Raw genomic sequence first — 19967 nt, 5'->3', positions numbered from 1 at the left:
CGACGCGGCTCCTGGCGCCCCCGCGTTCCGAATCGGCGCGTGCGCACTGAGTACACAGCCTGTACGCCAGCACGCGCTTCCGGAAAACAGCAACTGTCGGGTCTGCACGTGGGGTTGGGGGCGATGGAAGGAGCGATGCACACTGACGCCAAGATTCGCCCAGAGTCTGGGACAGAGCCGGTTGCTCGCGTCCCTGGCTGCAGCCTCCGGCATTTTGCTTGCGAACAGAACTTGCTTTCCCGGCCGGATGGCTCTGCATCTTTCCTACAAGGTAAGAACTTAACCCAGGTAAATCCGGTCCGGGTCACCTTCACCCAGGTCGTATTTATTTGGGGACGCGACTACACTGTACCATACGTAGGCGTGGCCGCCCTCTTCCACGCTAGCTGGTAGCTGTCCTTCCTGAATTGGTGTAGAACTTCTGGCCCTGGCGGATGAGAGTTTACATGTGTCTCTTCCCGTAGAAAAATAGGTGTGGCTACATCTTTTTCTTCCCAACTGGAAGGGGGAACCATATACCCACCCAGACAGATGCTCTTCATTATGAGAGACTGAGCCCACTCCCATAAGAAAATATTCGAGCAAAGGAGAAATCTCAATAGGGTAAATATCTTCCTTGAATAGATTCCCCCCCAAACCCCTTTCCACATATACCCATACAGCTCAGACTGAGACAGGCCTGTTGATTTGCCTAAATACCTCCTAGCCTTGAAGATCTCCTCTACCGACTTATTTACTTCCTAGACCTAAGTCTTTTACCTAAGTAAACATTTTCTAAATTGAGGGTGACATATACCACCAATTGTGTAACTGACCTCTTCGCTTTGTTAACTACCTCTCAACTACATTCAGCTCCTTGACCCAGTAAATACATATTCTTCTCAAATAAGTGTAAAACCCCAAACTGTACCACTCCCCTCACTAAGGCCTTACCTTCTACCTAGGTACAAAACCTGCTTTTATTCATTCCTTTGTTCAGCATACACGTATTTGTGCTGAGTACTGTTCCAGGCACTGAGAGTTCAGCAATTTAAAAAAATTAATTGCCGCATTAACAGAGTGTATATATGAAAGATAACTAAAATATATAATAAAATGCTGTGGAGAAAAATGCAGCAGTGCCAGCGAGTGTTACAGTCGTAAAAGAGATAGTGAGGGGAGCCTCAATGAGAAGGTAAGGTTTGAACAAGAATGAAAGGAAAGGGAGCAAATCCCAAAATATGGGGAGTAAAAGCATACCAGGAATGGGGAACAGAAGGCAAAGCCCCTGAGGCACAAACTGATCTGATAGATTTGAGGAAGTCAGGAAACCATGGTGGTTGAAGCAGGGAGAGGAGGTTTTGGAGGGAAATCAGAAGGCTTGCCCATCGCTGATGCCTAGTCATTGAGATGGAAACCATCAGGGTTTTGCTCAGGAGTGACATGATCTGAATGTATCTTAACAGAATCTCTTCAACTGCAGTATTGACTACAGAGGGTATAAGGAGAAAGGGAGATGGTGTTGGCTCATCCCAGCGTAGAGCAGTGGAGGTGGCGAGATTCTGGCACCCAAGCAGTTAAATAGGATGTCTAGGGGAAGGGCCTGGGCATCATAACTGTTAAGCTCCCCAGAAATTGCAATATCCAGCTCCAGTTCTAAGCCACTGTGTGCACTAACAGGCTGCAGACATGACCAGTGATCCTCTGGACTGGAATAGTAGGAAAATCCAGCATATCACAACAGTAATAGTAGTAGTTATGTTGTGAGGCATTTGTTCCATTGACACAGGCGCAGATTTGGTGAGTTTGGAGTTCTGCAGTAAAATGTATTTCATCTGCAGAGTTATGGTCAGACGCTTGAAAGCCACTACAATTGTCCAGTTTCTTCATTCTGCAGATGGTAAACAGAGGCCCAGAGAAGTGACAATCTCACAGGAGGGGATAGAGCAGGAAAGGCAGACAGGACTAAGTGCCAGATTTCTATTTGTTAGGACCCCCCTTGCCCTCTCTCATACCCATGCAAGGAAACATGCAGGAGACAGCACCCAGCCCCAGATAGTGATCCCTTTCTCAGGTGTCCTGACTGCTGCAGAGCTTGGGACAAGGGCCTGAGGAAAGACAGCTGGGAAGGAGAAGTTGAGACCAGCAGCAGTATGAGGGAAGAAGGTTAGCTCAGGAAGAACTTCCTGTTTGTACTATTACCTAAAGTCTGTCACGTACTGAGCATGCGCCAGGCCATGTCCCAAGTGTTCTACATGATTGTCACATTTCATTTTCGTGGCTCCTTGAGGGAGGTACTGTCATTGGCGCCATTTTACAGATGAGGAAACAGAGGTGGGATGTGAAGCAGGTGCTCACAGAATGACTGCCAACAAATGGTGGGCCAGAGCAGGGGTGACGTAGGGAACCCTGGCCTCTAGCTCACGCCCCCACGGGTAAGTGCTGCCCCTTGGGCACCAGGGGCAGAGAACTGTGGTGATGCCACCCATGCTGTCTCCCCAGGAGATACCTCCGTCCTGGCCGGTGTGTACGGACCAGCCGAGGTGAAGGTCAGCAAAGAGATCTTCAACAAGGCCACGCTTGAAGTGATCCTGAGGCCAAAGATCGGGCTGCCAGGTAATGAGCCCAGCTGTGTTTCCAGATGCCCTGTCTCTTGGGGCTTCTGGCCCAGCCCCTTGGCACTTCCACCCCCAGTCTCCACTCCCCTCAGATCTTTCTCTTTCCAGCTTTCTACCTCTGATTTCTGTATTTTTGTGGCTTTTCACTTTGCTTCTAACGTCTGTCTGTCTCTCTTGTGCTTTCTCTCGCCATCTCCGTCTCTGAGCCGTCCCTTCCCTCTTTTCTGGCTCCATCTCCCCTTCTTTCCCTTAACCTATTTTTCTACCCTTGTACCCTCTGTGTCCTTCTGCCCTGGGCCCACTGGCTTATAGGAACCCTTCCCTGGATTCTTTTTCCCACCCTGCCATCCCCACTTCTTTGCCAGATGCTGCAGGTGGCAGGGATGGGTACCGGTCAAGCCCTGCCTCCTTCTTGCTGAAAATCATCTGTCATCCATGCAGGCTTCCACACCAGCCTAGGCTGAGACCACAGGCCCTTCCCAGAGGGCTTGGGGGGAGCATAGAGAAGGTGGGCCAGACGGAAAGGGATAACCTGACCACCCCACTCACCCCCGATTTCCCCAGGTGTTGCGGAGAAGAGCCGGGAACGGCTGATCAGGAACACGTGTGAAGCGGTGGTTCTCGGAGCCCTTCACCCCCGAACCTCCATCACCGTGGTGCTGCAGGTTGTCAGCGATGCTGGTTCTGTATCCTTTTTGCTGGAATCCTCCTAATAACCTGCCTTGCTGCTAGTCTTGTCCACACTCTCTGCTAACCAGGAATTCTCTAAACACTTGAGAGGCACCAGCTTACTGAAGAAGAATAATGTAGCTTAAGCGCGTGCTTTGAGCCAGGTACCGTTCTGAGTGCCTTACATTAACATGGATTAATTTTATCCACCCAACACAAGAAATAGGTTTCATGATAATCCCTAGGTTTTAAGTAAGGAAATTGAGGCACCAGAAGGTCAGCTCCTATCTAGGAGGGGGCAGATCCTGAACTTGAAGCCAGACCTCTGATTCTAGAGCCCAAGGCCCCTGGCAGATGAGTGTTCTTGTGTTACCATGTTTCAGGTGAGGACACTGAGATCAGAGAGAGGAAGTCAGCTTATCCAAGATCACACAGCTGGAAGGCAGCAGAGGCAGAAATGACACCGGGCCCTGCCTGTTCCATCGGCCTCCACTCACCCTGAGCTTCACTGAGCCTCCTCACCAAGGGAGCCCTGAACAGGCAGGGCAGTGGGTCAGCAGCATGGTTAGAGAGATCCCTGTGGTTAGGGTAAGAAAGGCTGAGGCCCTGAAAGCACATTTCCAGAAGGCTGTTCTGGCATGTGGTCCTGCTTTGGCTCAGCACTTCGTACATGGGAAGAGGGAAGGACTACTGTGACACCATTTCACAACAAGGAATTAGAGTTCAAAGGGTGGGTGGTGAGGTGGGGCTGATTCTAAAGCTAGGCCCTCATCCTCTGGGAAGGGGAGACTTGAGGAAACTGCAGACCTGGAGCTGTGTGACTCCAGGTCTGGACTCCTGAGGTCAGTGATAATGACACCTCCCCTCCCCATCACCCTAGTGGCTGCCTACGAAATTCCCAGACAGTCTAATCTCTGTCTGTCTCTCTCCTGCTGTCTCCATCTCTGAGTCCTTCTGGGCCTGCCTCTGCCATCACCTTCCCATGGGCTCTTACAAGGTTTCTCTTCCACTCTGTCCTCAGTTTCCCCAAAGGTACTTGGCTCATGCTTCAGTTTGTATCTGTTGAATGTCATCATGATCCACAAGGCAGTTGAGGCTCAGAGAATAACTTACTTGCTCGGGGTCACAACAAGCTGAGAGGTGGCAAAGTCAGATCCGGAACCCAAGGTTACTCAGTTCCAGAACCAGTTAGAACTAAGCTGCCATACTCGCTTTCAGTGATTGATTAGTGATGTCTGCAACTGGCCCGTGAATGGAAGCTTGGATAAGTTCTGCGGTCCAACCCTATAGTAGAACCTCTTCTTAACCATTCCCTGTGGCACTCAGCTCCTGGCCTGTTGCCTGAACGCTGCCTGCATGGCATTGGTGGATGCTGGTGTGCCCATGCGGGCCCTCTTCTGTGGGGTTACTTGCGCCCTGGACTCTGATGGGAACCTCGTGCTGGATCCCACAACCAAGCAAGAAAAGGTAGGTTCGAAGGCCAGGTAGGTGAAAGGCTGTAAGCAGACGTTCCCCCTTTCTCTAGGCCCCACTTTTCCAAAAGAGTTAGTTCAAACTGGTAAGCCAGGCCCTTCGTCAGGGCACAGGTTAGGAACCCAGCTCAAACCCACTTAAGGAGTCTGTTGACAGTCAGTACCAGACTCAGCGTAGCTAGCTCCAGGAGCTCAAACATTTCCTCCATTTCAGCATTTTCTCACTTCATTTCTCAGCCCCTACTTTTTTCTGCATATTGGCTGCTTTCTCTCTAGCCAGTATCTTTCCTGAGGCTGCGATGGCCCCTCAAGCTCCATGCTTTCCCTCTTAAGAGGCTCAAAAGTAAAGGAGAAGAGGAGTGCACTTTCCTCATCAGCTCATGTCGATGGTGGCCTAAGGCTCTGGTTATTCTAAGTTATTTGCCCAGCACATCTAGTCAGGAAAGCAGATTGCATGCAGGAACTGGCCTTGACAATAAAGAGCAGAAAGTGTAAAAAGGCAGAGGGAGGAATACCCAGAGATTAGAAGCCCATAGCAAGCTCTGCTTTGTGCTGTTGGGGATGTGGCATTGAGTTCAGATGCACAAAGATTCTCTGGCTTTCCCATGGCTGCTGAAGTCCAGAGCCCACCCCCCTCCGTGGCCATTATGGAAACTGCCACCAGCACAGCCCCTGCCTGTGAGGATGAGGGCCAGAATGCTGCTGCTCCTCTTGCAAGGACATTTGGGAAATAGTTTGCCAGCTCCCAGCCCCAGCTCCACCTCTGCAGAGTCCGGAAGGGGGCCAAGAGGCACCTGTTAATGACCATCTCTGTGCTTGGAAGCCTCTGTCAGAACCTTGTGGTTGGAATTGTGGGGAACGATTCTAAGAAAGGAAAAGCAGAGGAAGCGGGAAAAACATAGAGAAAGTTCTCACTTAATGGCCCTCATAGTTCTTGGAAATTACAACTTTAGGTGACGTGCCCATGACAAAACAGATCCTCAAGTATACTTGTTCCACATCAGCCAGTATTTCCATTCCATTCATGCTGTAATGAAGCAATGTTATTTGCTGTGCATTTGCTACGGGAGCCACTGGCTGTAGGAGAAGCAAGTCCACCCTTAGGGCCAATCAAGATCAGGACTGAAGGTCAAGTGCCGGGTCCCCCATCTCTACCCTTCATCCTCAGGAGGCCCGGGCTGTCCTGACCTTTGCGCTCGACAGTGTGGAGAGGAAGCTGCTGATGTCCACCACCAAGGGACAGTACTCCGACGCTGAGGTAGCCCCGCGTGCCTAGCAGTGGAAAGCAGATCCCTCCCACTCCCCCGAGAGGTTGAAGGAGTCCTTTTCAGGCACTGCACATTTCCAAGTGCCCTGGCAGCCACAGTCCAGAGCCCACCCACTCCGTGGGACCGTGTGTGTGAGGGCCAGATGCAGCCATGGACACCTGGGTGGAAATTTTAAATGGAAGCTAAATGTGTGAATTGGAGGGAAAGAAATTTCAGGTTGAAATGAGGGAGGGGGCACCTGAAGCCCCCCAGCATCCAGCTCAGAGTGGTATACACCCCAGAATTCTGGGTCTCTGAAGGGACAAGGTTTAGAAACCTGGGCCCAGTGGTATCCCAAGAGCATTCCAGCCTGGCCCTCTGTGAATGTAGAAATACCAGGCAGTCAAGGTTTGGGGTCTCCAAAAAGAAAATACTCAAAAACTAAGGGACATTCATAAATGCAGTGAGGGCTCTGAAGGGAGAGGGGAGAGGAAGGGACGAGGGGATATAAAGGATGGCGATGGGGAAGAAAAAGATTTGGGGTCTCAGATGCCATGGTTTTAAAGAGTATCTGGGGCCTCCCCGGTGGCGCAGCGGTTGAGCGCTGGGTTGCGAAGCTGCCCGAAGCCTCTGCAGCGCCGGTTCGATCCCCGGCTGCTCCCCGGCCACCGGAGGAGGGTCCCACATGGCGCGCAGACCTCTCCTACCGCCCTCTGCTCCCCTCAGCAGTGTACCTCGGTCCTTCTGCCTGCTCTGCTCCCCGCTCTGGCTCTGGTGAATTCTCTCACCCTCCCTAGCTTCTGACTGTACCCAGTGCATGTATAAACAAACAAATAAATAAATAAATAAATAAAACTTGCCTCTGTAAAAAAAAAAAAATGCATAAGCATCTACAGCTTCATGGTGCTGTGGTAAAAAAAATAAATAAATAAATAAAGAGTATCTGGAGGCACAGGGCCTATGGCTCTAAAATTCCATCTCTAGGGCCTCCCCGGTGGCGCAGCGGTTGAGCGCTGGGTTGCGAAGCTGCTCTGCGGCGCCGGTTCGATCCCCGGCTGCTCCCCGGCCACCGGAGGAGGGTCCCACATGGCGCGCAGACCTCTCCTGCCGCCCGCTGCTCCCCTCAGCAGTGTACTTCGGTCCTTCTGCCTGCTCTGCTCCTCTGGCTCTGGTGAATTCTCTCGCCCTCCGCTTCTGACTGTACCCAGTGCATGTATAAACAACAAACAGCAGCAAATAAATAAAGCATGCCTCTATAAAAAAAAAATAAAATTCCATCTCTAATTCCATGAGGAATGGGAGCTTCTTGAGGGTGCCTGGTCCTGCTGGTGAAGTCCTGGAGCTGCCAGAATCCTATCCTCTGAGGACCTTGCATTCTATTTCTCTCTTTCCCTCAAAGAGAGAGCCCATGAAGTAAAGGGGGCCGGGAAAGGGGGGAGAAATACCCTTGGAATCATCCCCACCTGGGTCACCTTGAGAGGAGGGGGCTGGAGGTGAAGAGGCTCTGGGCATTGGGTGGGTCAGACAGGGCTGGCCAGGTGATGCGGGGGTGCAGGGCTGGGCCCCCAGCACTAACCAGCCTCTCCCTTACAGCTCCAGCAGTGCCTGGCTGCGGCTCAGGCTGCCACCCAGCACGTCTTCCGCTTCTACCGGGAATCGCTGCAGAGGCGTTACTCCAAGAGCTGATTCCTTCCCACCGCCACCACCCACCAGCTCCAGTGTAAAATAAACACATGGCCCAGCCTAGCCAGCCTGCCCTGTGTCCTGCCTACCCGGAAAGCTTGACCACAGCCCTGACCCTGGGGCACAAGCCTCCTCCCCAGAACACTGAGGATCGCCCATCCACTGGCTCCATTCATTCTAACAAATGCCCGTTGAGCACCCACGTGTGTGAGCACTCCTAGATGCTGGGACCCAACAGTGAAGGAGACCCAGGCCCCATGCTCAAGGAACCATGAGGGGCTGGGCAAAGAAAATAATGTATAGCAGATAGTGGCAGTTGCAGGGGGGTGGGGGCAGGGAAGAGGGCTTGGAAGAGTTAGTTAGGAGAGGGCAAATTTACATTAATTGTGGTCTCCTGGAGGGAAGGGGGACATCAGAGGGAAACCCAGGAGGAGGCCAGGGAGTGAGGTCATGGATGTAGGGCTATGTGGGGGCAGAGGCCTGCGGTTTGGCATGGGGTATGGGTTAAGGAACAGCCCAGGCAGAGCAAGTGAGGGCCAGAGAGGGAAAAGGTGGCCCGGAAGGGAATGTCACTGCAGGTAGGAGCCTGGTTCTGAGCCCTGCTTCCATGCACAAAACCCTGTGAGCTGGGGCCGTTGCTGCTGGCCCTTTTTAACATGAGGAAACAAGGTCACAAGCCAGTTAGCTGCCATGGTCACCTGCTAGTGAGTGGTGGGGCAAGGGTCCCACTCGGAGCCCAGCCCCCAAGCTATTACTTACAGTTAGCCCCTGGAGGCTGGTGGCACAAGGGATTATTAAGATGCAGCAGCCTATGAAAATTATCTGCAGCCACTGCAGCACAAGTTCAATCCCTGGCCAGGTTGCTACCCACATGGTGCAGTAGACCTTTGGCTTGAAGTGGTGCTCCATGAGCAGCTCAAGGAAGCAGCAAATGGCAAGTAGTATTTTTTTCTGGGAAGGGCTGTTGGAATAGCACTAAACAGACACTGCCCGTCACTCTGTTACTTGGTGACGTCAGGCCCCATGGACAGCACCTCCCAGGTGGCCATTGTGTTGATGCCATAAAGCTCCATCTCTGTCCTCATCTCGGACTATTGAACGGGGCTGCCACAGCTCAGGGAAGCCAACGAGAGGGCACCTCTAGATGGTACCTGAGCTGTTGGGGCCATTTTCTCCCCCAGACCAGGGATTCTACACAAGCCAACAGGAAAGGTAAGGGTGGGGCAACCAGTGGAGACTAGGCTGTTCAGTTGAGCCCCTGAATTCAGTTCTGCCTCTGCTGCTTCATTCTGTTGCATAAAGCAGTCAGCATTCTGTTTGTGGCCCCTGGAACAGAAAGAGCTCAGACAGGCTGCTGTTTACCTATATAATCCACCCATTTGGTCCTCACCACAGTTCTGAGGTGTGGAGAACCTTGGTCCCATTTTGCAAATGAGAAAAGAGTCTCAGAGAAGTCACTGTGGGCAGTTAATGTGAAGGAGGACTAAAGACTGGGTACTCAACTCAAATTCTTGACTGACTCCTCTTCCCTGCCTTTGAGATCCCCCCTTCTCCAGCTCCAAAGTAACAGCTTGGAACACTGGCCCATCCCTTGCTGGTCTCAGGCACCCCAGCCCCTTCCACCTTCCCCCACACACGGACAGACACGGGTTTGGCTACGAGAGTGCCTGATGTTTAATCTCATGTTTCACCTGCGATGGGGGAGAGGGGTGGTCCAGCTGGCCCCCAGTTCTGGATGCAGCTGTCGCTACCGCCTCCTCATCCACCCCAAGTCTCCACTCTGCCCTGGGCTGCCGGCCTCTGGGTTCACGGAGCTGCTGGGGCAGCTAGGGTGGGTCTCGGGAGGCAAGGTAGGCAGCCAGAGTCACCAGGGCCGCTGCGTATGTGCACACGCCCAGCCCACAGCCAGGACCCCCAGCAGGAAGGCACGGCGGGAGGCAGCCCCTGCCCCCTGGATGTCCCCGTTGGCCCAGGCCTTGTTGGTCTGCGGAGGCATTGACAGTGGTGATCCAAGCATCCCTCAACCCATCCTGCTTCCTTCCACCCTAGCCCACCCCCATGGACACACCCATATATTCACTCATATTCCCAAAACAGGGAGTGCCATGGTTGGGCACTGGGGATACTGAGTGACGAGGAGAATTATACATATATCGCTGTATGCCCCTGTCCTGACTCATCTGACGCAGTGATCCCATGGCAGCATTACTCCCAATTGACAGGAGGAAAACGAGGCCGTGGGGAGGTTAAGTGGCTTGCCCCAGATCTTCAGCATGCACAAATTCATCACCTTTCAGGGCTACCCCTGTGAAAACCCCCTTTTGCAACACTGAATGTTGCTAAGGGGTTCCTCCTCCTCATCTTTCCCTGAGGCTGGCCCCTCCGCTTTGTTTCCTTTGGTTTGGTTGCTTTTTTCCTCTTATATATACAATCCCCTCCCAGCCACACACACACAGACTGACCTTCTGGGCCAGGCAAAAGGCAGCGATGCCCAGGGGCCAGAAACAGCACAGCATGGAGAAGACAGCCAAGCCGAGGTGGTCGTGGGGTAGGAGCGGGGAGAGGAGGCCACCCCCATCCCAGTCTGAGTCGCTGTCACTGGATGATGTGTCCTGTGGGCAGAGACAACTGGTTGGTCCTTTCCACCCGGCCCTATCCCACTGTTCTGCTCCCCCCCTGCCCCCAAAGACCAGTACTAGGGTCCCCCTGGACACCCCAAGAGAAAAAAATTCTAAGAGCTAGGCCCTTGACTTTTCTATATCCTGGATACTTTTGAGAGGAGCCTGTGAACCCTGCCTCTGGAGAAAAGCCCCAGCCCCACCTGAAGTTTTTGAATTTAGTTTCAGGGTGTTCCCAGGTCCAGTCACGGGTACTGCTCTTGCCTGCAATCTGAGTTACAAGCCCTTGATGTGGATGCAGACACTATAGAGCACAGGAACCCGCAATAAGGAGATTAGGGGAGACAGGCCAAAATAACTGCAGCCTGCCTCTAAGGAACCTACCTGTTGAAGCGGTATGTTCTAGGTAATTTTATTTTTTAATCTTTATCAAGTAGCTCACAAGAGTGCCTCAGCTTACAGAAGCCAGCCAAATATTCTTTGGAAGACGATACCTGCATTCTAGGCCTCAATAAATTTTTCCTCAAAACAATGTTTTAAATACAATGATCAGCATGCAAAGGCAACCAGGTATTCAGGGAACCACATATGAAAACTAACAGAGATAAAACCCTCAAAGTCTTCAAAACATGGGCTTTTAGATATATCCAGTGTCAAAGTGAAGCTTCCTGCCACCAGGTAGCAGACACTTCAAAAACAATGGCCAAAACAGTCTCTCCCATCCCGCCTGTTTTTACAGTGTGAGTCCAATACTCTGTTGGGGTGAGGTCTGTGTCCCCTTTCCTTGAATAGGGCAGTCTGTGGCTCACTCCTGGTTGACAGAATGTGGTACTATTCTGTCACAAGACTTTTAAGCCAAAGTCAAATGGTTGGGCGGGTTCTTTGCTGAAACACTCATGCTGAAGGTGTCTGACTGCCCTGAAGCCACCATGACGTGAGGAAGCCCAAACCAGCCCACATGGAGAGACCACGTGGAAGCCCCAAGACTACATGGAGATGCCCAGCCCCTGACTGCTCCAGCTCTAGCCTCTGGCCAAGTGCTACCTCATAAAAGACCCTGAGGCAGAATGCCTGACTCACAGAAACCATGCAAGGTGATGACTGCTGGCATAAGCTACTAAATGTTGCAGTGGTTTCATATCCTGCAATAGTAACCAAAAAACCTGTTTAAGAAATAAAAGGGGGGCCTCCCCAGTGGCACAGCGGTTGAGCGCTGGGTTGCGAAGCTGCCCGCAGCCCCTGCAGCGCCAGTTCGATCCCCGGCTGCTCCCCGGCCACCAGAGGAGGGTCCCACATGGCGCGCAGACCTCTCCTGCCGCCCACTGCTCCCCTCAGCAGTGTACTTCGGTCCTTCTGCCTGCTCTGCTCCCCGCTCTTGTGAATTCTCTCACACTCCTGCACTTCTGAATGTACCCCGTGCATGTACAAATAAACAAAACAAACAAATAAACAAATAACTAAAAAAACATGCCTCTATTAAAAAATAAATAAATACATTTAAAAAAAAAAGAAATAAAAGGGGCCTCTGGTGGCACAGAGGTTAAAGTCTCAACACCATCAAGCTGTCACCTGCCACTGCAGCATGAGTTTGATCCCCAGCCAGGGAGCTGACCCACATGGCGCAGCAGACCTTTCCTCTCTCACCCACTGCTCCTCTCAGCAGTGTATTTCAGCCGATCCGCCTGTTCTGTTCCCCACTCTGTCTCTGGTGGGTCCTCTCACCATCCCCCACCTCTGGCCTACACCCTAATTCTTGTATGCATAAATAAGTAAATCTTTTAAAAAACAAAACTTCAGGGGACCCAGCTAAAAAGGGCCCCCACCATAGATTAAAAAATATGTGCAAGGAATTATAGAAAGTAATACTAATTTGGGGGGCCTTCCCTGGTGGCGCAGGCAGTTGAGCACAGTGCTGTGAAACTGTCCACAGCCTCCGCAGCACCGGTTTTCCATCCTGGCCGGCGGGCGAGAATCCCACATGGCGCGGCAGACCTCTCCTGTCTCGCCCGCTGCTCCCCTCAGCAGTGTATTTCAGTCAGTCTGCCAGTTCTGTTCCCCACTCTGTCTCTGGTAGATCCTCTCACCCTCCCGCACATCTGGCCTGTACCCTGGTTCTTATATGCATGAATAAATAAATCTTTAAAAGAAAAAAAGTAATACTAATTTGCGGGGAGAAACAAGACTGACAACAGTCAGAGGTACATCAGCTTTGGGGAGAGAGTGATGGGGAGAGAACGGGGGTGTCAGATACCAGAGGGGAGACAAAGGGCCAAAGGGAGGGAATGAAGATGAGAGGCAGAGAAAAAAGTAAAGGAGCCAGGGGGAATGGAGGACAGTGGAAAAAAGGAAAAGTGGAGTGAGTCTAAGCTAGAGGCAGATTCCCTAGCAGCTAGCCTGCCGATGTTGACCACAGCTGGACTCCCTAGCCCCTTTCTCCTACCTCGGGGTCTGGGTGCCCTGGCTCCCCCAGGCCAGCGCTCACAGATGGAAGTGATGGTAGGAACGGCCAAGCCCTCGGCGACTCAGCAAAGGCTGTCTCCCGGAGAGGGGGGCCTGGCTCACGCTCACCAGGGTTCTGGACAGGAGGCTCACGGCCTGCACCTGCCAGCAGAGGCTTCTGGAGCTCTGGAAGACTGCAGCTGTCCATGACTGGGGAGAGGTTCCCAGAGGATTTCCTGGGGGCAAAGGAAAAGAAAAGGCAAGGTATCAGAAGTCTCACCTTCCTCCTCTGACTCCTGCAGAAGAGGCTCTAGGCAGAGACTTGCCTGATCAGTGACCCTCACACCCATTTAGTTCCGGGCTTTTCCTCAGGCAAAAACCAAGTCTATTGCTTACTCCGGACTATTGGAAGCTGCCCCTGGGCTATACCTGTCCACCCCTCCCCCAGCCCCATCCTCAGTGACCCTTCATCCTTAGCTCCAGCCTGCACACCCTCTGTGCATACCCCACCGTGCACACACTGAATGCCCAAGTCCCCTGCCACACCCACCCACTGAGGCAGGCTGCACCCCCACATAAGGGACTCCTTGCACACTTCGCCCAAACAACATGAGCTCCCAGAAGACACCCCTCTGGAGCCCCCAATTTTCATACCAACACTCATTCCAAGTGACTTCTTGCACACTCCTAATTGCGCCCCCACTCTCCCCTCCCCATTCAGATCTCCACATTTGCACACATATTCACAGGTTTCTCACAAAAGCACCTGACACACTCCCCTTTTTCCATCATTCCCTTGCACATCTGCTCCCAAAGCCAGTCCAGCATCCCTCCCCTACTCCACCCACAGCTCCCTAAGCACCAGCAGTGAATTCACCTTTACAGACACCTCCATAACATCCCCAACCCATCACACCACAGAGGTGCACCTTCAACTCAACCAAAAAGGAATGGTCTCACCCTTCGATCCCCACGCAAGCCTCCTGCCCTCAATCCTGCCCTGGCTAGAGCCGGTTTCCTCATCAAAGGCTTGCCTCCCCATCCCCAGATAGAGGCGGTGCTCCCCAACTCTCACTCACCAACCCTCAGGCAGAGGGACCTCCTTAGCCCCCTGCACCAACACCCGCCTCAACCCTGCTTCCCGTCAGTAGTGGGGGCTCAATGAGCTTGGCGCTCCCTGGCGACCCCGGCCTGTGGGGCGCTGGATCTGCACTCGGTTACCCACCCCCGAAGGCCCCCACCTGCCGCCCGCAGAGCGCGGGGGCGGAGATGGGGGCGGGGCGAGCCCCGCCCTCTGCTAACCCGGGAGAGGGCCTTGGCGGCCGCATCTGCCACCCCGGGCGTGCGAGTACAAGCGGGGGTCCCTAATCTCTGAGGACACTCGACCTTGCACGCGCAACGGGGCGGAGAAGGGGACCCCCACCCCATTCTCCAGGGCCTTGCTGGCTTGGCCCCGCCTACACACACACATACAGACACACACACACACACACACACACACACACACTAACAACGGCAGCCAGGGCTAACAGGTAGACTGTTCCAAAGCTCTGCATGTACACGTACGCATTTATTCCTGGCACAGCCTGAGACGCAGGAGCCTTCCCTGTCCTGTTGCACTGGAGGAAACTGGCGCAGAGAGGCGAGGTAATCGGCTAAGCGTGCGGCTGCTCACCAAGCGCGGACTCTCCGGCCCAGTATCGGATACTCCTCACATCGCTTTCTCTAAGGAGCTCTATTTCTATCCCTAGTTTGCAGATAAAGAAATTGAAGCTCACTTGGCCGAGGCAAACAACCTGTGCTGGACCCCGCGGATGGTAACCCAGGACAGCAGTCCTCACCTGCCAGCCCAGGCAGAAGCTGGGGGTGGGGGTGGGAGGGGGGAGGCAGTGGTGGGATGACGCGCTGATGCTCAGGAGGTACAGGTAGAGGTTAGGAGTCAGTGTTTGGACCCACACTGACCTGAATTCCTTTCCAGGATGTTCAAGATATTTGCTGTGTGACCTCTGGGCAGTGGCATCCTCTGTCTGAACCCTGATTACTTTACCGCGTGAAATGGGGTCGATTTCCTGTTTCCTAGGTGTGATAAGATAAAGCACTTAGGTAACATTCAGCAACAAGTGTCCAACATTTACCCAAAGTCTGCCAAAGTAGCACTGTTTGGTGGTGCTTGTTTTATCCTCTACATCCACCTCCATCAGTCCCTATTAGGGGACTCTCCTCTTCCTGCAGGCCTCCACCTCCTCCAGGGGGCCCACCCTGCTGGCACTGGCTTCACCTTCCCAGTAGCCCTTCATCTCACCAGTCCATCATAGAACCTAGAGGACTCCCCTCCTGATGTGGGGTGGCCCAGAGTTCCCTTGCTCCTGGGCTCTGTGCCAAGAGCCAGAAGCTGGAGTTGGCACGGGTCCCACTCCCAGAGAGAACAGATGGTGACCGTGAGTGCACTTGGTACAGCCAGACAACAGGCAAGCAGGGAGACCCAGAGGAAGGCAGCTGAGCGGCAGAGGAAGCAGGATTGTTGTACCTGGGGCGCTGCCCTGTTACTCCCCATCCCCTTCACCTCACTCACTGATTGTTGTGTACCACGTATCAGTGTGAAACAGATGCATTTCTGTCCTTTGTACTTTAAATCTTCCTATATCAGTGTCAGCTCCAGGAGGGCTGGGATTTGAGCTCTTGTTTTCACTGCTGTGCCTCCTGCGCTAGAACAGTGCCTGGCATAAACCGTTGATACCTATTTGTGGGATGGGGGCATGCATTCCCACCAGCCTCAGTGTTTCACCAAAGCCCTGAGTTCTGGGCCTCCCCTGGTGGTGCAGGCAGTTGAGTGTAGCACTGTGTGGCTGTCTGCATCCTCTGCAGCGCCAGTTTGATCCCGGCTGGCTAGCAAGGGTCCCACATGACACAGCAGACCTCTCCTGTCATGCCCGCTGCTCCCCTCGGCAGTGTATTTCATCAGTCTGCCTGTTCAGTTCCCCGCTCTGTCTCTGGTGAATCCTCTCACCCTCCCGCACATCTCGCCTGTACCCCACTTCTTGTATAAATAAATAAATCTTAAAAAAAAAAAAAAGCCCTGAGTTCTATGGGTACTTTTGTCTCCCTTGCCCTCCCTAGAGATTCAGTGACTTCCAGTTAGATCTCTCTGGTCGCCATCAGACTTGTGCAGTCTCCCCAGCTTCACCCCTTCCATGGAATGACAATCCGGGAGCATGAAACACCAGACTGCAGCCAGGATCATCAATGGAGGCTTGAAACACTGATTTTATGAGAAGCAGAATGTTTCTGGATGTGGCACCAGGCAGTAAGAAGCTCTTGTCACCCACAGCCATGCTGTGCAAGGGCCTGCAGCGGTCCGGTAGGTGGTTTGGATGTAAGAAGAGGGCTATAGTCATGGCCCACTGCAAATGGGGCCACGGCCTCCTCACGGCACTGGAGGCCACAGGAGATGATGGAGCCTTGTGCACTACACTACCAGCCATTCTGACCTGTTTTGCTTCTGGGCAAGAAGCAATTCACCTGCATGGACATCCAAGCCAGTGGGTAGGAAGGTGGTTATATGGCCCAGCTTTATGCAACTAGCCAGTCCATCTCCAAAGCCCTGGTTTCCTATTAATAGGAATACACCGATGAGGCTCCCAAGGTGATCGATCAAAGATATCCTTATCAAGTATGAGCCGACCCTGCTGGTGGCCGATCCCCCATTACTGCCAATCAGAAAAATTCCGAGGCCCTGAAATCTATACTCACTACCAGAAGTCCTACCGATACGCCCATCATACGCATCCAGGTTTATAACAAACACTGGTTGTGGGATGTTAAGGTTTTTAAAAAAGGAACGGGATATTTATTAGTCTTAAGTAACTTCCCACAGATTACTTGTTTATTACAAAGGGGGAAAATAGTATTTTTTTTTTTTTATAAATTTTATTGTTATATTCCCCATACAATTGCCGCCCCCCATTCTGACCCCAATCCCTCCCCTCCCGCCCCCGCCCCCCTAAAAGTGTCTCTGGTTCATAGTTTTTTGTTGATTTTGATTTTCACTTTCTTATAGTTTTTCATTTTCCTGGTCCATTATTTAAGTTTTCTAGATTCCTGCTATGAGTGAGACCATCCGGTATTTTTCTTTTTCTTTTTGGCTTATTTCGCTGAGCATGATCCCTTCCAGCGCCATCCATGTTGCAGCAAATTGCATGTGTTTATCTTTTTTGAATGCTGAGTAATATTCCATGGTATATATGTACCACATCTTCTTGATCCAGTCATCTATTTTTGGGCATTTGGGTTGTTTCCAAAGCTTAGCTATTGTAAACAGTGCTGCTATAAACATAGGGGTGCAGGTGTTCTTTGGAATTGATGTTTCTGTGTCCTTTGGGTAAATACCTAGGAGTGGAATTGCTGGGTCATATGGAAGCTCTATGTTTAGTAGGTCCAGAAATCTCCACACAGCTTTCCACAGAGGTTGGACCAGTTTGCACTCCCACCAACAGTGCAGAAGAGTTCCTTTTTCTCCCCACCCTCGCCAACATTTGTTGTTGCTAGTTTTTTTAATATGTGCCATTCTCACTGGTGTAAGATGGTATCTCATGGTAGTTTTGATTTGCATTTCCCTGATGACAAGTGATGTTGAACATTTTTTCATATGCCTGTTGGCCATTTGCATTTCCTCTTCAGAGAAGTTTCTTTTAAGCTCTTCTGCCCATTTTTTGACTGGATTATTTTCTTTGTTGTTGTTGAGTCTCATCAGCTCTTTGCAGATTTTTGTGATCAGTCCTTTATCATTAGTGTTGGGTGCAAAAATGTTCTCCCAGTTGGTGGGGTTTCTCTTTGTTTTTGTTATTGTCTCTTTTGCTGTGCAAAAGCTCTTTAATTTGATATAGTCCCAGCTGTTTATCTTTGCCTTCACTATCACTGCTTTGGGTGATGTGTCTGTAAAGATGTCTTTGATGTGCAAATCACGTAGTGTTTCGCCTATATTTCCTTCTATATATTTTATGGTTTCAGGTCTTATGTCTAGTTCTTTAATCCATTTTGAGTTGATTTTTGTGTATGGTGTGAGGTGGTGGTCAAGCTTCATTCTTTTGCATGTAGCGACCCAGTTTTCCCAGCACCATTTATTGAACAAACTTTCTTTGCTCCAATGCATAGTCTTTGCTCCTTTGTCAAAGATTAGTTGACCATAAATCTGTGGGTTTATTTCTGGATTTTCTATTCGATTCCATTGGTCTGTATGTCTGTTCTTGTTCCAATACCATGCAGTTTTGATGATTATGGCTTTGTAGTATAGTTTGAAGTCTGGGAGTCTGATGCCTCCATTCCCTTCTTTTTTTTTCAGGAGAGCTTTGGCTATTCGGGGTTTTTTGTGATTCCATATGAATTTCATCAATAATTTTCTATTTCTTTGAAGAATGACATTGAAATTTTGATTGGAATAGCATTGAATCTGTATATTGCTTTTGGAGGATGGCCATTTTAATAATGTTTATTCTTCCAATCCATGAGCAGGGGATGTCTCTCCATTTCTTTGTGTCTTCTTCTATTTCTTTTAACAGTGTTTTATAGTTTTCTTTGTATAGGTCCTTTACCTCTTTTGTTAGATTTATTCCCAAATATTTGATTTTTTTTGTTTCAATAACAAAAGGGATGGTCTTTTCGATTTCTTCTTCTTCAGATTTATTGTTTGTGTATAGGAAGGCTACTGACTTTTGCGTGTTGATTTTGTATCCTGCCACTTTACTGAACTGATTGATGAGTTGAATTAGCTTTTCTGTGGAGTTTTTGGGGTTCTCTATGTATAATATCATATCGTCTGCAAATAGTGATAGTTTGACTTCTTCTTTTCCTATTTGGATTCCTTGGATGTCTTTCTCTTGTCTTATTGCCCTGGCTAGGACTTCCAGTATTATATTGAAAAGCAATGGTGAGAGTGGACATCCTTGTCTTGTTCCAGATCTTAATGGAATTGCTTTCAGCTTTTCACCATTGAGAATGATACTGGCTGTTGGCTTGTCATAGATGGCCTTTATGATGTTGAGGTATGTTCCTTGTATCCCAAGAACTTCTAGGGCTTTTATCATGAATGGGTGTTGCACTTTGTCGAAAGCTTTCTCAGCATCTATTGATATTATCATATGGTTTTTATATTTCTTTTTGTTGATGTGTTGGATAACGTTGATTGATTTTCGGATGTTAAACCATCCTTGTGCCCCTGGAATGAATCCAACTTGGTCGTGGTGAATTATCTTATGGATACATTGTTGGATTCTGATAGCTAAAATTTTATTGAGGATTTTTGCATCAGTGTTCATTAGGGAGATTGGCCTGTAGTTTTCCTTTTTTGTGTTGTCCTTGTTCGGTTTTGGTATTAGTGTAATGTTGGCTTCATAGAACGTGTTTGGTATTGTCCCTTCCTTCTCAATTTTTTGGAAGAGTTTGTGAAGGATAGGCACTAATTCGTCTCTGAATGTTTGGTAGAATTCATTTGTAAATCCATCAGGTCCTGGGCTTTTGTTTTTGGGGAGGTTTTTGATTACCATTTCAATTTCGCTAATTGTAATTGGTCTGTTTTAGGTGTTCTATTTCTTCTTTATCTAGCTTTGGGTGATTGTAGAGTTGTAGGAATTTGTCCATCTCCTCTAGATTGTTAAACTTGTTTCCATATAACTGTTCATAGTAGTTACTGATTATTCTTTTGATTTCTGCTGTGTCCGTTGTGATTTCTCCTCTTTCATTGATGATCCTGTTTATTTGTGCTTGGGGGAAAATAGTATTAATGGCAAAGACTGCCAGGTATCACCATAAACGGGTGGTAGAAGTTAACATCGCAGTCATGGGACAAGCTGACATCAGTGCCTCCTGATCTGTCCTGAGAAAGACCTCGACATCATTTCTGTGGTTTCCCTGCCCAAAATGCATCATCTGAATCTCATCATGACAAAACACAAGACAAAGCCAAGTAGCTGGCCTATACTTTTCAAAAAATGTCAGTGTCATGAAAACCAAAACAATAACAACAACAAAAAATTTTTTGTAAGCAGCAGGCCTGTTCTAGATTAGAGGTGACTGAAGAAACATGATGAGTGAAACACAAAGTATGATCCTGGATGTTGGGAAGATACTGACCAAGCATGCTGTTGGGACATATGTAAACTATAAATCAAAGGACATTTTGTATAGTGTTCAATTGACACTGTTGAAAATGTTAAATTGGTTATATAAGAGATTTCTCGTGTTCTCAGG

At 50.2% G+C, this 19967-nt stretch overlaps 2 protein-coding genes across 3 annotated transcripts in view; one reads left to right on the top strand and one right to left on the bottom strand.

The window, feature by feature from the left end:
* Window positions 1–19967, bottom strand: part of BCKDHA (branched chain keto acid dehydrogenase E1 subunit alpha) — a 44032-nt gene that overhangs the window by 20081 nt on the left and 3984 nt on the right. Inside the window, exons 2-5 of one of the 2 annotated variants that reach the window (XM_054697200.1) lie at window positions 14688–14801; window positions 14292–14472; window positions 12727–12961; window positions 10131–10280 (exon numbers count right to left, since the gene is read on the bottom strand). In XM_054697200.1, coding sequence (XP_054553175.1) covers window positions 10131–10280; window positions 12727–12933 — 357 coding nt within the window. In that variant the 5' untranslated portion in view covers window positions 12934–12961; window positions 14292–14472; window positions 14688–14801. Of the gene's footprint in view, window positions 1–9288; window positions 9653–10130; window positions 10281–12726; window positions 12962–14291; window positions 14473–14687; window positions 14802–19967 lie in introns of those variants that run through there. The other variant, XM_037516633.2, reaches the window with a different exon arrangement.
* EXOSC5 (exosome component 5) lies at window positions 40–7748 on the top strand. The gene is made up of 6 exons (XM_037516637.2): window positions 40–271; window positions 2482–2595; window positions 3162–3283; window positions 4593–4733; window positions 5907–5996; window positions 7579–7748. Exons 1-6 carry the CDS (start codon window positions 124–126, stop codon window positions 7669–7671), a joined length of 708 nt encoding a protein of 235 aa, XP_037372534.1. The 5' UTR covers window positions 40–123; the 3' UTR covers window positions 7672–7748.

Source organism: Talpa occidentalis, unplaced genomic scaffold, assembly GCF_014898055.3.
Source record: "Talpa occidentalis isolate TD23 unplaced genomic scaffold, MPIMG_talOcc4v2.1 talOcc4.17, whole genome shotgun sequence".
NCBI classification, from domain to species: Eukaryota; Metazoa; Chordata; class Mammalia; order Eulipotyphla; family Talpidae; genus Talpa; species Talpa occidentalis.
The sequence above is the reverse complement of the archived record's forward strand: the minus strand, read 5'-3'. Positions and strand labels throughout refer to the sequence as shown.

Coding starts and splice junctions, on each gene's coding strand:
- EXOSC5 (XM_037516637.2), top strand. CDS start 124: ATGGAAGGAGCGATGCACACTGACGCCAAGATTCGCCCAGAGTCTGGG. Junction 3,284..4,592: donor TTGTCAGCGATGCTGGTTCT/GTATCCTTTTTG, acceptor TGTGGCACTCAG/CTCCTGGCCTGTTGCCTGAA. Junction 5,997..7,578: donor GACAGTACTCCGACGCTGAG/GTAGCCCCGCGT, acceptor TCTCCCTTACAG/CTCCAGCAGTGCCTGGCTGC.